Source organism: Dromiciops gliroides, chromosome 2 (assembly GCF_019393635.1).
Source record: "Dromiciops gliroides isolate mDroGli1 chromosome 2, mDroGli1.pri, whole genome shotgun sequence".
Classification (NCBI taxonomy): Eukaryota; Metazoa; Chordata; class Mammalia; order Microbiotheria; family Microbiotheriidae; genus Dromiciops; species Dromiciops gliroides.
This window is the reverse complement of record NC_057862.1, coordinates 5,660,235-5,679,072: the sequence shown is the minus strand read 5'-3', so window position 1 is coordinate 5,679,072 and position 18,838 is coordinate 5,660,235. Positions and strand designations below refer to the sequence as shown.

The window sequence follows — 18,838 nt, the reverse complement described above, 5'->3', positions numbered from 1 at the left end:
CTTGTCTGTGCATGGGGCCAGAAAAGAAGCATTAATGGTATCTAACACATCTTTTTCGCTTTGCAGCAGCAGCAGCCCAGACAGCCATGAGGCCTCCTTTGCTGGCGAATGCCTTGAGGGCCCAAGGGAAGTGGTCACAGCGCTGGACAAGTGTGCTGCCTGGCTGGAAGCCTATTTCTACGCTCCAGAGAGGCTGGGAGATCTCCCCCTGCCTGCCTTCCATCATCCTCTGTTTCAGCAAGGTTAGTCCCCACGGGATCCCGTGGGGTTTCCTTCATAGTGTGTGCCCTCAGTGAGCTCCTCTGTTTGATCTCCTGCTTCTTTCATGGACTGACCAGTTCATCCTTTCTTTGTCCTTCTCTCCCCACCAAAGCAAGAGCCCAGCACACCGTGGCTCTGAGGGTCCAGCCTCTCCTCCCGGTCCAAATGGGCTCACACTCCCATCAGTCTCGGCCCGGGCTACACAAACGATGCAGTTCAGGGATCCAACAGGAGCACGTGTGAATGGCCGTCAATTTTTCCGTAAGCTTATTGTTGGCTTGAAGCATCTTTTGGCCAATGGCACAGGGAATGAAGCTTGTGAATGGACAGGTAGCCCTTTCCGTAAACACGCTCGGTGGTTGTTACATTCAGAGTTTATCAGTCGTATCTCTCAGAGTTACCACAGACCATATAAGAAAAGTTTTAAAACTGATGAATGGAGCTGTTAGAAATGCAATGTGCTGAGGTGCTCAGCGGTGATGTCCACCTTAAAGCCTTTCTCCAGTGTTATTTTTCCTTGAAAAACAAAGCTTTGTCCAGCTCTGTTCACTGTACAAGTTACTTATGGCAACAGAGATAGTTTGAGAAAATGGGAGTGAGGCAGACTTTTGCCTAATTATCATTTTCACAAGTGCTGGTAATTTATGGCACACACCGGCTTGGAATTCTCCCTAAGAAGCCACGTCCCCCTAATGTTTTGGATTCAAGGAAAGTCAAGCTTGGTTGAATTTGGAAATGGAATTTCCTCCATTAGGGCTTTTCTCTGGTGGTCAGACTGCTTCTGCAAACTTTGAGGGGGAAGAAAGCTTGAAAAGAAAACAGAGACATCCGGATTTGTTCCTTGTCCCAAGAGCTGTTGTCATTGTTGAACTGGTTTGTGAAGCCATTGTTTAAACCTGCTGGAAGGTGGGGCTGAGCTTAAATACTGGAACATGTCCCTGCCAGGCAAGGGCGTCATGAATCTGCAGAACCCGTCTGAGCCCATGCTTGCCTAATGGCCCACACGGTCACCTCTGACCTGCTGGTGGGGTCCCCATGAAAACTGAACCAGCGGTGACCTGCTGGATGCCCTTGGGGTGGGTCCCAAGGGGGAGTTTCAGACTCCAACTGGCTCTAGAGCAGCACGTTCCTCCTCTTTGACCCTCAGCTTCCCCCTCTGCCAAACGGACGTGATCATTCTCACCCTGCCCACCTCCTCGGGTTGTTCTGGAGGGAATCGTTCAATCTCTGGGCTCCCTCTGACCTGGGATAGTTGCCGCGGGCCTCCAAGGTCTCCTTGGGGTGTGTCACCCATTGTTCCTCTTTACAATGGTGCACGTTTGACTGGCATTGTCCTTGAGCAATGGGAGAAGAGGGGGACTGATGGGCACGTCGAGGAGCTAGGCCTGGGATCGCTTCCTGGGATGGTCAATCTCGAGAGGCCTCGGGGCCTCCGGAGATCTCGGGGGGGGTGGCCATCTTGCTACCTGCGCCATGTTGTCTGTGAGAGGCAGGTGGGCGGGAAGTCCCAGTGTTGTCCTTCCTCAGACACATCCTGTCATCCTGTAACCCTGGGCAAGTCGCTACCCCTTTGGCTGTGCTGTTGGGGAGCCTGCCTGTGGAGAAGTCACGGGGGCCATCACACAGGTGAGCGCAGTGACCGAGCCTCCCTCTGCGTGACTGTTTATGGGCATTCTTTGCCAGGGAATTTTGTTCCCTGCGTTCCGGCAGTGAGTGCTTTCTGTTAACCGGGTACCCTTTACTGGGCGCTAGCTCATCCCTGAGCATTGGGGAGAGATAAACAGAGACAGCATGGCAGGTGGGGCCCAGAAGGCTCCGTGAGGGGGCCCCGAACCCCTGGGAGGTCCTCCTCACTTCCTTGGCTGCCCTGCCCTCAGTGACTTCCCCTGGAAAATGAGGTGATGAGGGAGCTGTTCTCAAAAGCCGCCACCTCCTTCTGGGGAGCGGCCACTATGCTTACTTTGCTATGGGAAACTGCCAGCCAGGAGACTCCTTCTACCAATGGGAGGACTTGTGGCGCAGGGGAAGAACACTGGCTTAGGGTCCAAGGAGGTGGGTTCAAATCCTCCCTCTCTCACGTATTACCTGTGTAACATTGGGTAAGTCACCGTCCCTGAATGGGTGGGCCACACAGACCCTGAGCCCCTTCTTAGTAGGCAGCACAGAATGTGCACACCAATGTTCCACAAGGCTTGGTGAGCTCAGCCCATATGGAAGTTCTGAACTGCGCATGAGTGGGCGTGTGTCCACATGCGTGTACGTGTGTCCTTGACCCGTTGGCCCATTGCTCTGGGGAACACTGAGCCTCCTTCTTAGAATTGTGTCTTTAGATAAATAGATTAAAATATTTGCCATTACCAAGGAAACCAGATACAGTGAAATCCAGTCCGTCCATTTGTTTTAACGTACACAGACCCAGGTGAGGCGCTCCTGTGCCAGACAGACCAGGTGGAGCCAGCGTGGCCTGCGGCTGCCTCCCTCCCAGCCCCACCTGGGGCAGGGGAGCCTAATGAGGCCCTTGCAGCCTCCCTCCCCAGGAGGGCAGGGGCCTCTGTCCACGTGAACTGCCACAGGTCAGCCAGACCCAGGGAGCAGGAAGTGGCCGTGGGGCTGGTGCATTTGTGCCAGGGACTAGGCCACGGGGGATAGGAAGGAAGCCCGTCTGTCTTCCCTTACCTGTGGCCATGTGCGGGGCCTCTTCCTGCTGACCCTCTGCCCGTGCCGAGTCTGAAGGGCGAGGGCTCCCACAGGGTTCCAGGGCCCAGGCTCGGGCTGCTTTTCTGTCTGCTTTGGCTTTGCACTGGGTTTTCTTTTGGTGGGAGAAAGGGGCGTGGGGCCCCCCTGATTCCTGGGTCCACCCTCCCCACCACCGAGGCTCCACCATCCTCCTCCTGCACAATTCTAGGGATTGAGCTTGAAATGGATGCTCCCGTCCGAGTGTGAGCAGACACAGGTTTTTTTAATTTAGCTCAATTATTGACTCTTGGACAGAGACCAGGTGTGCCCACTTTATGGTGAAAGTGGAGATGGGGAGGCTCATAAAAATGCTGATGCAGAGTTAATTGGCACTCCCTGCATGGATGTGATCACAGCCCTTTTCGCTTCAAGCTGTTGGGAACCAAAGCTACAGTTTGGGGGATGCTGTGGAGGCCTGGGATCGTCCCACATGGATGACACCTTTTAGGTCATGATTTTGGAACTGGGCTAGTGACTGTTCTCTGAAGCTTGGAAAGAAATGTATTTTCAAGATGAAAGGTAGGGAGCGAGCAGACTACAGCATGAAAACAGTTGTGTTTACAGCATGACAACAGTTGTGTTGGCCTGCTTTTGTTTGCAGTATATCTTGAGTTTCTGGAATTTTTTTAAAATGTGTTTTATAGGTGGGAAAGAACATTCTGAAGACCAGTCCATGTTCTATCCTCCTAGGTCTCCCGAGTCTAAGCTGAGAGCAAGCATTTCATGGCCCCCAAGCAGTTGTTGGCCACAGAACTCCCTGTGTGTCTTCAGTCGTACCCCCTTCCTCCATGGCCTGTGCAGGCTTGTAAACTGTACATGGTCCCCGTGCCCACCCTCAGGCGCCCGACCGCCAGGCTCAGCCCAAGGACTCTTGGCTCTGGCTCCCAAGGGCCCTCCCTGCTTTCGGCTGCAGAGCTGGCTCCGGGGGCACCTGCTTGTTCTTGGCTCCCACAGAGCAGCTGCCCAGGCCACTGAGGGCAGGGATGTGGACTTTGGCTTCTCTTCTCCAACCCTTGGCACTTGCCTGGCACAGACTGGGCCCTTCAGAATTGCCTGTTTCATTAATGAATTAACCTGTCTGTGGAAGCCTGATCAAAAGCCAGATTTTGGGGGGTATCTTCCCTCAGTCCTCCATCACAAGGTGGTTTCTATGAAATTAGAGGCAGCAAGCTGGGTGGCACAGTGGATAATTCACTGAACTTGGAGTCAAGGACTTGGGTTCAAATCATTCCTCTGATTTTTATATTCTAGCCACATGACCCCAGGCAAGTAACTTAGCCTCTGTTTGCCTATGGAGATAAAAATAGCATCTACCCAACACAGCTACAAGCAGTGAGGTGGATGGAGCACTGAACCAGGAGTCGGGAGGACTCCTTCCTGAGTTCAAATCTGGCCTCAGACACTTGCTGGGTGGATGACCCTGGGCAAGCCACTTTCCTCATCTACCTCAGTTTCCTCATCTGTAAAATGAGCTGGAAAAGGACATGGCAAACCCTTCCAGTGTCTCTGCCAAGAAAACCCCACATGGGGTCACAGAGAGTCGGACACGACTGAAATGAGTCAACAACAACCCAGCTATCGTGAGACTTGGACAGGACTATCTATTTATATAGATAAATGCTGACCTTGTTGTTTTTATTCTTTCTTTCTTTCTTTCTTTTTTTGGTGAGACAATTGGGGTTAAGTGACTTGCTCAGGGTCACACAGCTAGTAAGTGTCAAGTGTCTAAGGCTGGATTTGAACTCGGGTCCTCCTGAATCCAGGGCTGGTGCTTTATCCACTGCACCACCTAGCTGCCCCATTTTTTGCTTTTAAAACTCAAGCTTCCTGTTGCAGTTATGCCCCCACTGATCAGATCAAGCTGGTGCATCCATCACACTCTCCACTGCCATTGACCAGTCATGAAGGACAGAGTAGTAGAAATGATGTCCACACCTTGCCAGCCTTGCTATCCTTTAAATGCAGCCACTAAAGTCCCAGAGAGGTTGGCAGCAGTGTAGTGTTCAGGACAGTCCCCTTACAACACCACCACCTGACATGGTAGAAGGGGAGGTTCAGTTAAAAAATGTTTGGGTTTGAAGAATTGTATTTGCTGTAGAGTATTGAGGGTACCATAGATATTGTGTATGGAAAGTGAACATTGTCTGAAATCAGTGTTGGTTTATTGATTGATTGAGATGTTACCATGAAAGGTCACGGAATTCTAGGGAATGACTGGCCAGACCAACATTTTGTAGGTTACCAGTTTTATTTTGTGGGTTATTTCATGGAGAATGCATTGGGAAAAGCGCATATCTTCAGAATTATTGTTTTATTATAAAGGATTGTGGGCAGAAAATTGCACTTCCAGCCATCCCTGGTGAAAGATTTCCATTTCTGGTGGTTGAAGGAGCCTCGCACCTTCTTTCCCAAAGGCTCGACCAATCAGTGTTTGATTATTTACTTTCTTCCCACCATTTTCTAGGAACATCCCCCCTGTGAGAGGTGAAGACCAACTCTGTAAGACTTTAAGGTTTGCAGGGTGCTTGTGGACATTACCTCCTTTGGTCTTCCACATGTCCTTGTGAGGAAGTGGCTACTTTGATCCTCATTTTAATTTAAAAAACTGAGATCAGGTCTTTTCCATTCCAAGATGAGCAGACACTCCATCCCCTAAGGCCAGGAACGAAAGTGATGCCTGCCAATTAGAGAAGACTGGACACTTTGTGGTCTGCTGATGTGACGGAATAGGACTGTGCGCTAAGAAAGGATGCATGCAGCCCAATATGGGGAGACCAGTAGGTGCTGAGTAAAGAGTCAGGAAGACAATGTCACTGGAAAGAACAAGAAAAGTCAAGAGGGGGAAAAAAGGGCAGGGAGAGAAAAGCTGTTATTGTCAGTGACCGAGCTTGGCACCTGAGAAAATATACTTCTCCTCTTGGGAGGGGTGGTGAGCTGCGGGTGTAGAACATGGCATACGCTGTCAGACTCAGGTCATGCCAAGCTAAGCTGCCCTTTTTGATTGGCTCATTTTTATTGCAGAGTGTGGCTAACAGGAAGGATATGTTCAGAAATTGGGGTATTGTTACCTGCTGTTTTTACAATCAAAACTAAATATTTGAAGAATATGTTACAGAAGGCTTGGGGTGTGAGTTGTGGTCATTTGTTAGTTGCAGCCCTTTGCACTTTCTGGGCCTTATTTCTTCTGGCCATCAGTCAATCTGTACTCGGCAAAGAGCTAGTAAGCACCTACTGTGTGCTAGCCACTATGCTCAACCAGCCCTTCTTGGTGGGAACCCACAAAAAGCAGAATCTCTGTTTTAGAATCTGGTTTTTTGCCCAAGCAGCATTCACTTAAAGGAGCTATTTTCTGGAAGAGAAGTAGTGGTTAGTTGCTTTCATGATAAAAGATCATTTAAGCTTTTTTTCCTCTTAAGGCAGCCAAACTTTTCTGGAATTAGCATATGAAAGAGTTGTAGCTTCTTTGTTTCACTGATCTGCTTAGAGGTAATGAGCAAATCGGTTAGAATAACAAAAGTGTGATTTTGGCCCAAAATGGTCACTTTTTTTTAACCGGAGGCATTTCGGTTTGTTTTTAAAGAAAGGGTTCCAGCACTTGATTGATCTCAGCAGAAGGCTGTATTCTCATTTTAGTTGCACAGTGTGTACCCACTCATCCTCCAGACCCGGCTCTCAGGTAGCCCTGGGGCCCCTTGCTCTAAGTAGGCCTGGGTGGCCACCCACTCTGGGGAAGCAGTGGAAGCCCAACTCCCAGGACCCAGCCCAGTCTGGAGGGGATTAGCTTTGTCCTTTTTGGGCCTTCCCAAGGCCCCCAGGCAGCTCTGTTGGGCCATCAGCAAGAGTGGGAAGGGACCCTGTCTCAATTAAGAAACCTGAATGGGCTTTTTCCAAACCTAGGTGGGAATCCAAGCCATGTTGCAAATGAATGGGGTTCCCAACATGTCCCAGATATAGCTGTCTCTGAGATGACAATATTTTTTAAAAATGGCTTCTGAGTTTTCCTTCTAAAGTGACTATAATGTTCCTTTTTAAATGAAATCTTTAACACTTTAATAATTCCTTGGTCACAGCTATTAGCTTGTAGCTATGAAAGCCAATTGCATGACAGCAGTAAAACCTGCTGGCTGGAAGGAGTTTTGCCCCTTCCATTACGGAGTCTCAAAAAGCCTTTACATTCTTTTATTTTGGTATCTGCAGGTTGAACCCCTGATTTCAGAAAAGGCCTCTAATGAAAACCCTGCCAAAGGAGTTCTGGGAAATACCGTTTTCAGTGTGAATTAATTAATTTTCCCACTGTGTCCTGGAAGGCAGCACATTGTACTGTTCGCCTTCCAGTGGAAGGCGGTATGAGTCCTGGAAGGCCTTCAGATGATAACTAGGAAGGAGAATAACATCATTACCTGGGCTTCTCACTGGAGACAGAGCCCTTTAAAATTAAAAATCCATCTCGTGCAGCCCAGAAAGGGGGTGAATCATCTCTCAATCACTTCCCTTGGCCATTCCCTCCTCACTGCAGCTCCTTTCCAGCAAAATGAAACTGAACTTGCCCAGGACCCACCTTCTGCTGGCTGGATTGCCCAGTCAAGTGCCTAGGCCTCCCCTGGCCCCTGCTTCCCTCCTATAGCCAGGCCAGCAGGGCTCAAGGTCTGGCTGCTCAGCGCTGCCGGTCTGGTCAAGCAGGAGGAGGTTTCATCCCTCTGTGTGCATGAGGGGGTGGGTGCATATGTGTGTGTGTGCACACGTGCATGTGCGTCTGTGTACATGTGCAAATAGGTGTGTTAGTATGAGTGTATGGGTATATGTGTGCGTATAAGTAGTGTATATGTGTCTCTGTGTGTGTGCGCACATGTGCATGTGCGTCTGTACATGCGTAAATATGTGTGTGAATGTGAGTGTATAGGTATATGTGTGTACAAGTAGTGTATATGTGTGTGCGCATGTGCATGTGTGTACATGTGTAAATGTGTGTGTTAGTGTGAGTGTATGGGTATATGTGTGTGTATAAGTAGTGTATATGTGTCTCTGCACGTGAATGTGCATGTGCGTACATGTGTAAATATGTGTGTTCGTGTGAGTGTATGGGTATATGTGTGCGTATAAGTAGTATATATGTGTCTGTGTGTGCACACATGCATGTGTGTACATGTGTAAATGTGTGTGTTAGTGTGAGTGTATACATGTTTGTGTGTGTGTGAGGGTATATGTTTGTATACGTGTTGTACACATTGGTGGGGGGCGGTGTGTGTGAGGGTGTGAGAGACAGAGAATTTCCTTGAGCAGGTTCCTGGTGTTTGCTGAGTTCCTCTCACCAGTCACTTATCCAGCGTGGGCCAGTCTCCAAGTAGCCGTGGCTCTAAGGCCCCCCCTCTCTACCTCTTCAGGCCCCCCACAGGTGTCCAGCAAGGGACCTGGCTGTGGTTCTCTGCTGCAGTTGTTACTGACGGTTCTGGCCACACTAGAAAAGGGTAGACAGTCGCAGGGATCGGAGGCGCTTTCGGAAGGCAGGCCGGCGTTCGATAGCGATCCCTGTTTTCCCCTCTTTTAAATGACGGCTTGTAACGATGCTTGACCTTGCTGAGATATTACCTACTGAAGCTGGAATGTTTTTAAACCTTCAGATGCCGGTTTATTGATTAGAACAAGGTAGCAACTCTGCACTTAAATTAAGTGGGGAAGAAACAGCTGGTGAAAATGTAATTCTTTAAACCTCCAAGCAACTGGATGACTTCTCAGGGGCAATGATGGTGAAAATCCCGGGCTCTGGCCACCCAGAACTACAAGTGGGAGAGGCGAAGGGTCCCAGTCTGGGGAGGGGGAGTGGACAGTGGATTTGAAAGTGCCTGAGGGTGTTGCAGATCCTGGACCTCAGAGCCTGGGCTCCACTCAGGCCCTTCCCAGATCCAGAAACCCTGCTTGACTTCTGGGTGTGGGTAGTCTGCCTCTATCTGAGCTCCTACACCCCCCCCCACACACACACACACCCTGCCCAGGGAGGAGGGATCCAGCCCCCCAGACCAGCTCGTACAACTTGGGGACAGCTCTGAGGGGTTGGAATTGTTTCCTTCCGACCTCAATTTTCTGCCCATTTCTCCTACTTATGCCTTCTGAGAAGCAGTGCTGGTCCCTCCGTGATAGAGCCCCCTCCACATCTGAAGTTTGCTCCTAGGGCCCCCCCCCCCACCCCCAGCCTTCTCTTCTCCTTCCCACTTCCTGCCGCTGACCCCTCTGTGCCGTGGACCCGAGCCATTGGCCTTTCTGGAGGCTCTCCTGTAGAGGCTCTCCACCATGTGGTCATGCCCACGGCCTGTGGCCCATGGAAAGGACACGCCATTGGCATTCTCGTTCTGGAATCTCAAAAGAACAAAAGAAAGGCTGAAAATGTAGAACGGGCAGTGAGTCCATCAATCAGTGTTTATGAAGCACCTACTATGTGCCAGGCACTGAGGAAACAAAGAAAGGCAAACAGGCCCTGCCCCCAAAGAGCTCCCAGTCTAATGGGGGAGACGACACGCAACTCAGAGGGAAAGGGCTGGACTGGAGGCAGGAGGCCTGCATTCGAATCCTCCTTCCCAGACTTACTAGCTGTGTGACCACGTCCCCTCTCTGACCCTCGCTTTGCTCACTGGTAAAATGGGCATCCGCAGAGGGGAGAAAGCCCCTGGTCAGTCCTGGCTCACAATTATACCAACAACTTCTGTTACCATTGGCTCCATCCCCTGTTTTGGCTGCAGGCCACAACGCTTCTACAATCTCTGTCCCCTTTTTCAAATGTTCCAGACGAAGAAGAATCACGACTATCTGCAGGCACTTCTGCTGAGGGCAGAGCCCCCCTCTGGGTGCCAGCCAGCCCCACAGGCTCCTTCCTGGGCAGAGGGCACCGGCCGGCAGGCCACCCGCCAGCCTTGTCTTCCAGTGCCCGTCATCTCTGCCTCACCTGAAGCCATCAAACAAGTGATATTCTAAAAACAAACAGATTTATTAGCAGATTCAGTCCAATTCTTCCCAAGAAGCATTTATTTCTGAAGCATGTGCTGTTTGCCGGGTGCTGGGGATCCAAAGATTACAATGACACTATTCCTGTCCTCATGAGCTCATATTCTACCCAGGGGAGACTTGGGGGCCGGCATGGACTTGGATCAGTCGGTGTGAAAATTGGGTGCGCAGCCGACACCAAGAGCCTGGGCCCTCAGCCCCTCTTCTTAAGGATGAGAGCTCCCAGACCATATTTTCACTTCTGCGAGTATTTGCTAAGTCAGGAAGCCAATTTATAGGTAGAAACAACCTACTGGGAAAACCCACCTATCAGATCTGATTGTAAGCCCTAGTTTCCCATTGTCTTATGAAAAGTTTCCTTGGTGGCAAGTTATCTTAGCATTAATTCAACTCCTTTCCTTTAGTGAAGCTTTGGAGGGGCCAGGGTGAGACCTGACCACTTCCAGCCTTAAGGATGACATTCCTCCATTGCAGCCCCTAAATACTCAAAGGGGATCTCCTAGAAAAGCAGTCTGATGGTTGGTGAGCATCTGCCCTCAGTGCGGTCATGGAGGTTAGGGCTCAGAGTCGTGATGAGCGCTTTTGTGAAATCTTGTTGGAGAGAGGAGGTGCGACACACTAAGAACCAAACCAGAGCGACCTTGTTTATTTCCCTTCGGTTAAAGATGAGTGGAAAGAAAGGTTGGGGGTAGGTCAGCTACTCACTGTATAACCTGCAGAGCCTTGGGCACAAGGATGGGTGTGGCATAAATGGTAAAGACATGCCTGTCTGTAATGGAAGTGTGGTCAGCTGTGGTGGAGAAGCTACCCCCCCCCCACTAACGAGGTCATGAAACCATAGAAATACCAGTGTCAGGGACATGTCCTTAGTGTCATGGGCTACAGACCTGCTGCCACCACAACCCAGCTAGAGCAAGGCTTCCTGGGAAGCTGTGAGGACTCATTCAGTAGGGCTGAGTTTCCTATGAAAGGCGATGTATCAACTCAGCCATTGCACCATCATCTACTCCTCTTGGAACAATGCTCGGTGATGAGATAAGCCATATTGCATCCTCTCTTTGGTGCTGGAAACATGATCCATGTCTCTTCAACAAAGAAAAGCAACTGGTTAAGTTGTTATTGGAGACTTTAGGCCAAAAGTGTAAAATGGCAGAATCTTAGCGTTGGCAGAAGCCACAGAGTCTGTCTGACAAATGAATCCAAGAGACAGTACCTTCTTTTTTTTTTTTTTTTTTTGGCGGGGCAATGGGGGTTAAGTGACTTGCCCAGGGTCACAGAGCTGGTAAGTGTCAAGTGTCTGAGGCTGGATTTGAACTCGGGTCCTCCTGAATCCAGGGCCGGTGCTTTATCCACTGCACCACCTAGCTGCCCCCTGAGACAGTACCTTCTAGTGGAAAGAGCAATGGACTCATGCTTCATAAGACCTGAATCCAAGTCCTACAAGGTCTCTGAACTTTAGTCCCCCCCCCTCCTCTAAAATTGGGGTGATGACGCATAGCCTGCTTGGCTGTGTGATAGGGTGCCTCCAGGCAGCTCCTGTCATATGTCACACAAATGTGAATTAGATTATTTGTCTCAGTCCCCAGTACACTAATATTTTTACTGGAAACGGTCAGATTTTTTTTTTATTTGGAAAAAATAGAGGAACAGGGTAAAGGTACCTTCACTTATCTAAAAATGTTGCCAAATGAAAATTTTCCCTTGTCCATTGTAGACATTTGTAGCATTTCTAGGAACGAAGGGAGGGAGGGAGGGAGGGAAGAAAAGAAAAGGAAGGGAGGAGGGAGGGAAGGAAGGGGAAGAAGGAAGATGGGAAGGAAAGAGAGAGGGAGGGGAGGAAGGTAGGAAGGAAGGAGAATGAATGCAACCACCTAAAGACTCTTTTGGATTCCCTTTGCGTTTTGTTTTTTTTTTAAAGCAACCCTAACATCAAGTCAAACGTGATCAAACCTGAGGCTTTGCTCACATTGGTAGCTGCAGTTGAATCTCCGGTGGCCTGGTGTTGGACAACCACAGAACATGTCTGTCCTCTCTGTGTAGAAAGGCCTCGTGGTAATCAGTAATTGCCCAGGCCTCTTGAGAAGTCTAGTTAAGTGAACGTTCCATCCTCCATGTAGGAGGTGGCCACAGCTTGTCCTGGAGTCCCCGAGGCTTACCCAAAGCAGAAACAACATTAACGAGCATGCATTCAGCCCTGGCTCCAGCGTCACACAGTGTGTTTATCCAGGCTTAAGAGGTAGCCAAAAGGCTACTTGAAAGTGACTGAGCCTGAACCAGGCCGGATCTCCCCGCACACCATCTTCAGGAGAAGACCATGCTGCCCTTAGGTGAGTCATGGCCCACAGAACCATGGCGCTTTCCAAACAAATCTCCCACAGTAGCTTGTTTTTGAATATCTGGAGAGATCCTCGGGTGTGCCCCAGTGGGGTGGTGCCAGATTTACCTCCAAAGGGGTAGCTGTTCTGCGCCTTTAAGAACTGTTTGTTTGAACTTGTTAGTTTCTGTATTCCAGCGTTTGCAGAGAAAAAAGGCAGGATCCTAGGATCCTGAGGAGAGAAGGATGGATCTGGGATCTTGGAACCCCACCCCACTCAAAAGGATCCCCGCGGGGCCCTCCTGGACAAGTGGTCACGTGACCCTCCATCTTTCCGTTTCCGGTATTTTAAACGTCTAAGTCCTAGCAAGCATCACTAGCTGCTAAAGATGAGGATGCTAGAATTCCTAATCTCCACAGTCTTCAACATTGTTCTAGCTGACGTCTTGTATGGATCTGGTGGTGAGGTAGAGCCCACGGCACTGGTGGAGAAAATTCCACCCTCTTGTTACTGCCTTGGCTTCAGGGGAAATGCACACTTTTGTTCACGACTTCATATTGGAATTTGGGAGAGGGCCTGCAATGGGAACTGTGACCTCCTTACATGTCCGTGCGTGTCCATGATTCACTACAATGGTTCTGCTGATGCCCGAGAGCTCAGCCTCTGACTTCTTCCCATTCCGATGGTTTCAACACATGTGAGTTCTGCCTTCAATTCCTGAATGGAGAGTGAAGCTTGAATGTAAGATTTATGAATCATATCCCTCTGTGCAGGTTATGTTTAGCATGTCAGAATAGACAAATCAAATATTTACATGGAGTGGGGGTTCATAGAGTCACGTGACCATCGACTCTATTTTACATGAATGCATTAGAAAGTGAGGTCTCAGGGAACTTAAAGGAGCAACAGAGGACCACCAGAAAGGGCCCTTGCACCCTCTGCAGTTTGCCTGCTCCATTGTTTGCTCTCTCTGCTCCCCATCTGCACGCCTTCAAAGAGGCACCCCTGAATAGGGCATTGGAGCGATGAAGGGAAGAATGCATTGTCCTAGCACTGAACGATTCCACTCAATTAGTTACATTGAAACCCTGAGTTTGGTTTTGCCTCCCCATGTGTCAATGTGAATATTGATGATGTTTTGGGAAGAATTTTCTCTAAAGAGTCCAGCATCTCAGCATCAGTATATATGGTGTACCTGTTACTATGGTAACGGCCATTTCTTTTACTGGATGCTCCTGTTAATTGTTGCACAAACCACATCTGACAGGTGATTGTGTAAAGTCAGAGGGTCCCTACCTGGGCTTTTATGCATGTGTGTGTGTGTGTGTGTGTGTGTGTCTTAAGTTGCATAAAAAAAGGAAGGACGTGTTTTCTTCCACCCGGGGCTGCCCGCCCCCCATCAGTACCATCTTCTAGCCAGTTTTTTTCCTAGGATTGTTTTGAGAGGCTAAGCAGGGGACAAACAAGGGGTTACTTCACTGCAAAAATATTCACTTTTCAGTGAAGATGTATATCCGTCCCTTTGTCCCTCCCTCCTCCTTTTCTGAATAAAATATGCAAGGAGCCACCTAACTGGCGCTCTCCTTTTTTTTCATGAATTGGGCCTTTGATGTTCAAGAAGAGTCCATATTAAAAGACACCCCGAGAAGGCTGTCGAAACGGCTCCTATTTGTGACAAATGTAAAACTGCACAAATCTCACCGAATGTGAGGGTGTCATTAGTTTGGGAATCGCATCCTTGAAAATAACTGTAGAGGAGCCAAATCGGTTTAAAAGAAGATAACAAAATGGTTTAAGCTACTTAGGTTGAATGCCAATTATATTTTAATATTCAGCTGAGCATATTTTTCCACAGAAAAAAGGCCGCGTCGACGCATGCATAACTCATCGGCAGCGTCGACCAGCTGTGCCACCCTCCACTCCGAATCACTTTGTGCATTTTAGCAGCCTGGTAATTTAGGGGAGAAATACCTGAGTGATGGCATTTTCAATGAGCAGGTAATCTACAGAGAATTTTTATATGGTTATGAGTTCTGTGCTCCAGCCTGGCAACACAAAAATATATCAAGACCAATTACGGTATCAACTTTCAGTGTGATACCCTTGCCACGCAAGTGCATGTATTTCTGCCCCAGGCATTTCAAATTGCATCTAATTTGAAATCTTTGGGGTTTTAATTAAATTTCAGAATATATGGAATTCTTCATTAGTACCTGCTCTGAATAGCAGATTATACTTTTCTCCGTCTCTCGTTAAAGAAGTCGGCTGTAGTAAATAGCCTGTTCAGGAACTGATCATTTGTGGTGCCTGGATATTGGGAACAGAAATCGTGGAATGCAAAATAATATCCAAAAGATTATTAGTCCAGTGAGGGCTTCTTCATTTGTATTTTAATGGAATTTTACATTTCTCTTAATGATTTGCAAATTGTCCTCTGATTATAAGATGCATTAAGCTTTTCATTTTAATGGCAAAGACACAACCATTAGCAGAATTTTTTTTCTGTCTTCTTTTTAGAGCACTTCCCTGAAGCAGATAAATATTGAAACCATTAACACCTTTTGATGTGCTTTAGAGAGCCTTGCTCTGCCCAGTACAGGAACGAATGGGGTCTTGTCAATTTCTGCATGGCCCCAAACGTCCTTCCATGGGGGAACAATGAAGGAGAGGAAGACCACCCTCCCTGCCTTTTCTGGGAAACAACAATGTGGAGTTTTTAGTTGGCCTCAAATGATTTATTGAGTTCGGTTTATTGGCTATTAGTTAATTAATATTTATGGTTTTTACACGTGATCATTGGAATGCTGTTATTAATGACTCTGATGTAATCAATGTTAAGGCATATGGTTTGAGGGTTATTCCATTGAGTGGTTGGAATGTCAGTGGGGGACAGTGGAGTACAGGATTCTTAGGGGCATGTCCTCCTCTTCCCACCAGAAGACTGAAGCACAACAGCCTCTCATATAAAAGAGAAACACAGTGGGTCCCTCGGCGTCCATTCTTCCACATGTGAATGCTGTTTGTTATCTGTTGGTCTTGGGGGCAACTGCAGCCAGCTTCCTTCAAAGCAAATGGCATTTCCACGGTCATGACTGTAGTGGAACAGTCGTGGACTCTGCCCATGTGCTAAGTGGAGCCTGGGGGCATGGAGTCAGAGCCACCTTATGGATGTTCAGGAGAGAAGCCAAGCAGGTGAAAAACTGGTGCCTCAGTTTGCCCTTCCAGTCACGGTTCCTGGCAGAGGGGCAGGTGATGCCTCCTACTGGAAGCTCTGCCCTTTCGACTCAATTGTCAGCTTCTCAGCCCTCTTGAAGAGTCTTCCATTAAAGGTCCTTCGAGCAGCAGCTCGGCAGTAGCTCGGCATCGATCGGAGCTTCCTCGCTCTTTCTGATGCTCTTTCTTGCCAGAAGACGGGTCCGTTTCTTATTGTCTCTTGATAACAATGCCTTCCCATCATTCCTACCATCAATATTGTTATCATTACTGCCAGAACACAACTTTCCATCAGTGTTGGTCTCTTCCACAATACTTGAGAAGAACCTAAGTAACTGGGGAATGCTAAAAAACACTGTCCTGAGGAACAGGAGCTGGACGGAACCAGGCAATCAGCAAGCATTTATTAAGCACCTGCTGCATACCAAGGCTGGTGCTCTGCTCTGGAGAAACAAAGACAGAAGCAAAAGGAGATAATTCCTGCATCTCCTACCATGGTTCTTCAACCAAAGGGCAGTGACATCAAGTACATATGTTAGAAGTAGATAGAGAATGAATACAAAATCCAGTGGATAGAGTCAGACACTTAATAGCCGTGTGACCTAGCCAGGTCACTTCACCTCTGCCTGCCTCCGTTTCTTCATCTGTAAAATGGAGATGATAATAGCGTCTACCTCCCAGGATTGTTGAGAGGATCAAGTGACAACCGATTCAATGTGGGGGGTGAAAGACCAGGGTGACGCCGATGTGAACCGTCTGGTTTATGCTGCTGCTCTCAACATATATAAGGAAAATTGGGAGAAGGATATGTTTAAGGGGAAATGCATGAACTCTCTTTTGGGGCATGCCAATGAACATCCAAGTGCAGGTGCTAAACTACAATCTGGGGATTTAGATCAGAACTCGGGAGGAAGATGAGTACTAGACATGACTCCTTGGGAGTCATCTGTAAAGAGATGGGATCACCACTGAGAAAGCAGGTCCTGGATGAACTATGAATCAGGCATACTGCCCTGTGGTGTTCACTAGTGATGTAGAAGAAGAGTCCCTCCTGACAGGGAATATTTCTATTCACAGGTGAAATAGCACTAATTGTATTCTACCCCAGAACACTACAAAACCCCAAAAGGTTGATCTAACAGTCCACACTTGACAAAGAAAGTGGATGAAAATTTCCTATTACTGACACTGTATCATGCAACTAGCCGGGTAGTCTCTGAAGTTAGACAGCAACTGCCTCCAGACAGTGAGCTGGGCCCAGGATGATGTAGAGGGAGGTGAGAGGGTTGGACAGCATTAGGGAAACTGTGCATTGCTCCTAGTGATCCCCAGCTGCTCACTGCAAACCTGTCTCTCACTCCAGTGTTATTTTGCCAATGCCCCAGGGCTATGATGTCTGTGATCGTAGGAGCCGGGATCTCAGAAGAATCAAAGTTACAGATGGTCCCAGAAAGCTCTGTGGTGGACTTGTAACTGGGTTCCATCTTATTACTGACTGTAACTTGCACTCCCTAAGTAGGGGAGAAGACAATCAAGACTGGGTCAAAGAGGAGGCAAGATGTGTGTATTTGAGAGAATGTTCCATGGGGAAGCAGGAATCCTAGCTCATCCACGGAGAGGTGTTCTTAATCACCTGCTTCCTCCTCTGGAGATCTGGTGCTGGGTACTGGCGGACAGATCCCCTAGCCCTCTGTGCCTCCTTGTCTTCCTCTCTAAAATGGAGGGCTATTATTGGGAGACTCCAGTGAGATTACAGTTAAAGAGTTATCAATCTGTTCCTTTCCAGTATCTCATGACCTGTTCGGATAATTGTGCCGGCAGATAAAATTACTGCATTGTGGCTTCGACTGACATTATTGCAATGTCTGTGAGCTCCTCCTTTGTAGATTTACTGATCACATCTTTGAGACAACTCCCAGAGCAGACAAGGTGATGCAGAAGACATGCACCCCACCCTGTTCCCCAAAGCCTCCCAGATATGTCTCACCAGGTATTCTAACCTGCTAGGTACAATCCCGTCCACTAGGATCTCTCTGTTTCAAAAGCTTTTCATTCTATGTAGTTTAGAGAATAAGTTTGCCACTCAGAGAGGCCACATCTCGGGGGAGAGAACATATCAGAAATTCTAAATATCCATAATCCACCACTGCTTATGGTGGTGTGAGAAGGCGGAGCAGGAGAAGGAATAAAATAAGCAATCCAGCATCAATCGAAAAACAGATTGTAGAGGCTTGAGGAGAAAAAACAAAGAGATGAGAGGGGGAACTGACCCCCTCCCCAGTTCCACGTGGTATTTGGTCCAAGTTGGCCTTTTCATGACCAAGTAAACCAGACATTTCCCACACATTCTGTGGGGCTTTCTCTCTTGCTTCGACACCTCAGCTTCTTGAACCTCTACTGTGTTCATTGTCCTACTCTGACTCTGCATTACCTTAACCTTCAGCTTCTGCCTTCCATTGTCTCTGAAGGATTTCTCAACTTTCCAGAATACTTTTGTTTTCTAGCTTCCATTCTGCTTGCTGCCTTGATCACCCTCAAGCTTCCTGCTTGAATAATAAAGTAGGTCACTTGGCCTGTGTGATGTGTGGCTAGCTTTTCTGTAAGAAGTTCCGCCTCTGAAACACTTGCTATGTTGTCATCCCACCTCCTCCCCACCCCCACTGTGGGGTTTTCAGAATGACTTAGCAATCTTCTTCCATTTTAACAAAAGCAAAATCCTCCTTTTTATAGCTGTGCCGAGGTGGCAGAGCAAGATCGGTTGCTAATTGTGTCCTATTCCCCAGTGAAATCCCAGGTCCAGTTCCATCCCTCCTCTTCCCCAAGAAAAAAGACATGCAGCGATGGGAGGTTGGCCACAGGCTCAGGAAGACCTCAGTTCTGGTCCTGCCTCTCTGACATGTACCAGCTTGGTAATTCCACATGGGTCACCCAGTCTTTCATTGGCTGTAGATGGCTCAATGAAACAACATGGTATTGAGTAATTGCCAGTTTGTATTGGTGGAGGGAATTTCTGCCCTGGGAGTTCCCCACACTGATGAAGGGGGGAAAGCATTTAAAACAAACGAACACGACCTGAGAGATGAGGCTTATGCTGACGTCTCTGTTTACATTCTTAATGCGGTGATGACCGAAACAGCATTTATTTCAAGATCGATTATTAAAATGGGCCCCCGATAGGCCCACCCTTTGGCAGCATCTCCATTAAAGCGATAGCATCGCCTGGCAAGCCCAGGGTTCATCTGTCAGCAGGCCTCCGCTAAGGCTGCCATGTGCCAGGCACCGGATCAGGTCCTGGGTATAGAAATGAAGGCACCAAGGCG

The 18,838-nt window shown here is 48.3% G+C and overlaps 1 protein-coding gene across 2 annotated transcripts in view; it reads left to right on the top strand.

Moving 5' to 3' along the window:
• Positions 1-18,838, top strand: part of MGMT (O-6-methylguanine-DNA methyltransferase) — a 273,819-nt gene that overhangs the window by 218,413 nt on the left and 36,568 nt on the right. For both annotated transcript variants that reach the window (XM_043986821.1, XM_043986822.1), the window contains exon 3: positions 67-242. In XM_043986821.1, coding sequence (XP_043842756.1) covers positions 67-242 — 176 coding nt within the window. The remainder of the gene's footprint in view (positions 1-66; positions 243-18,838) is intronic.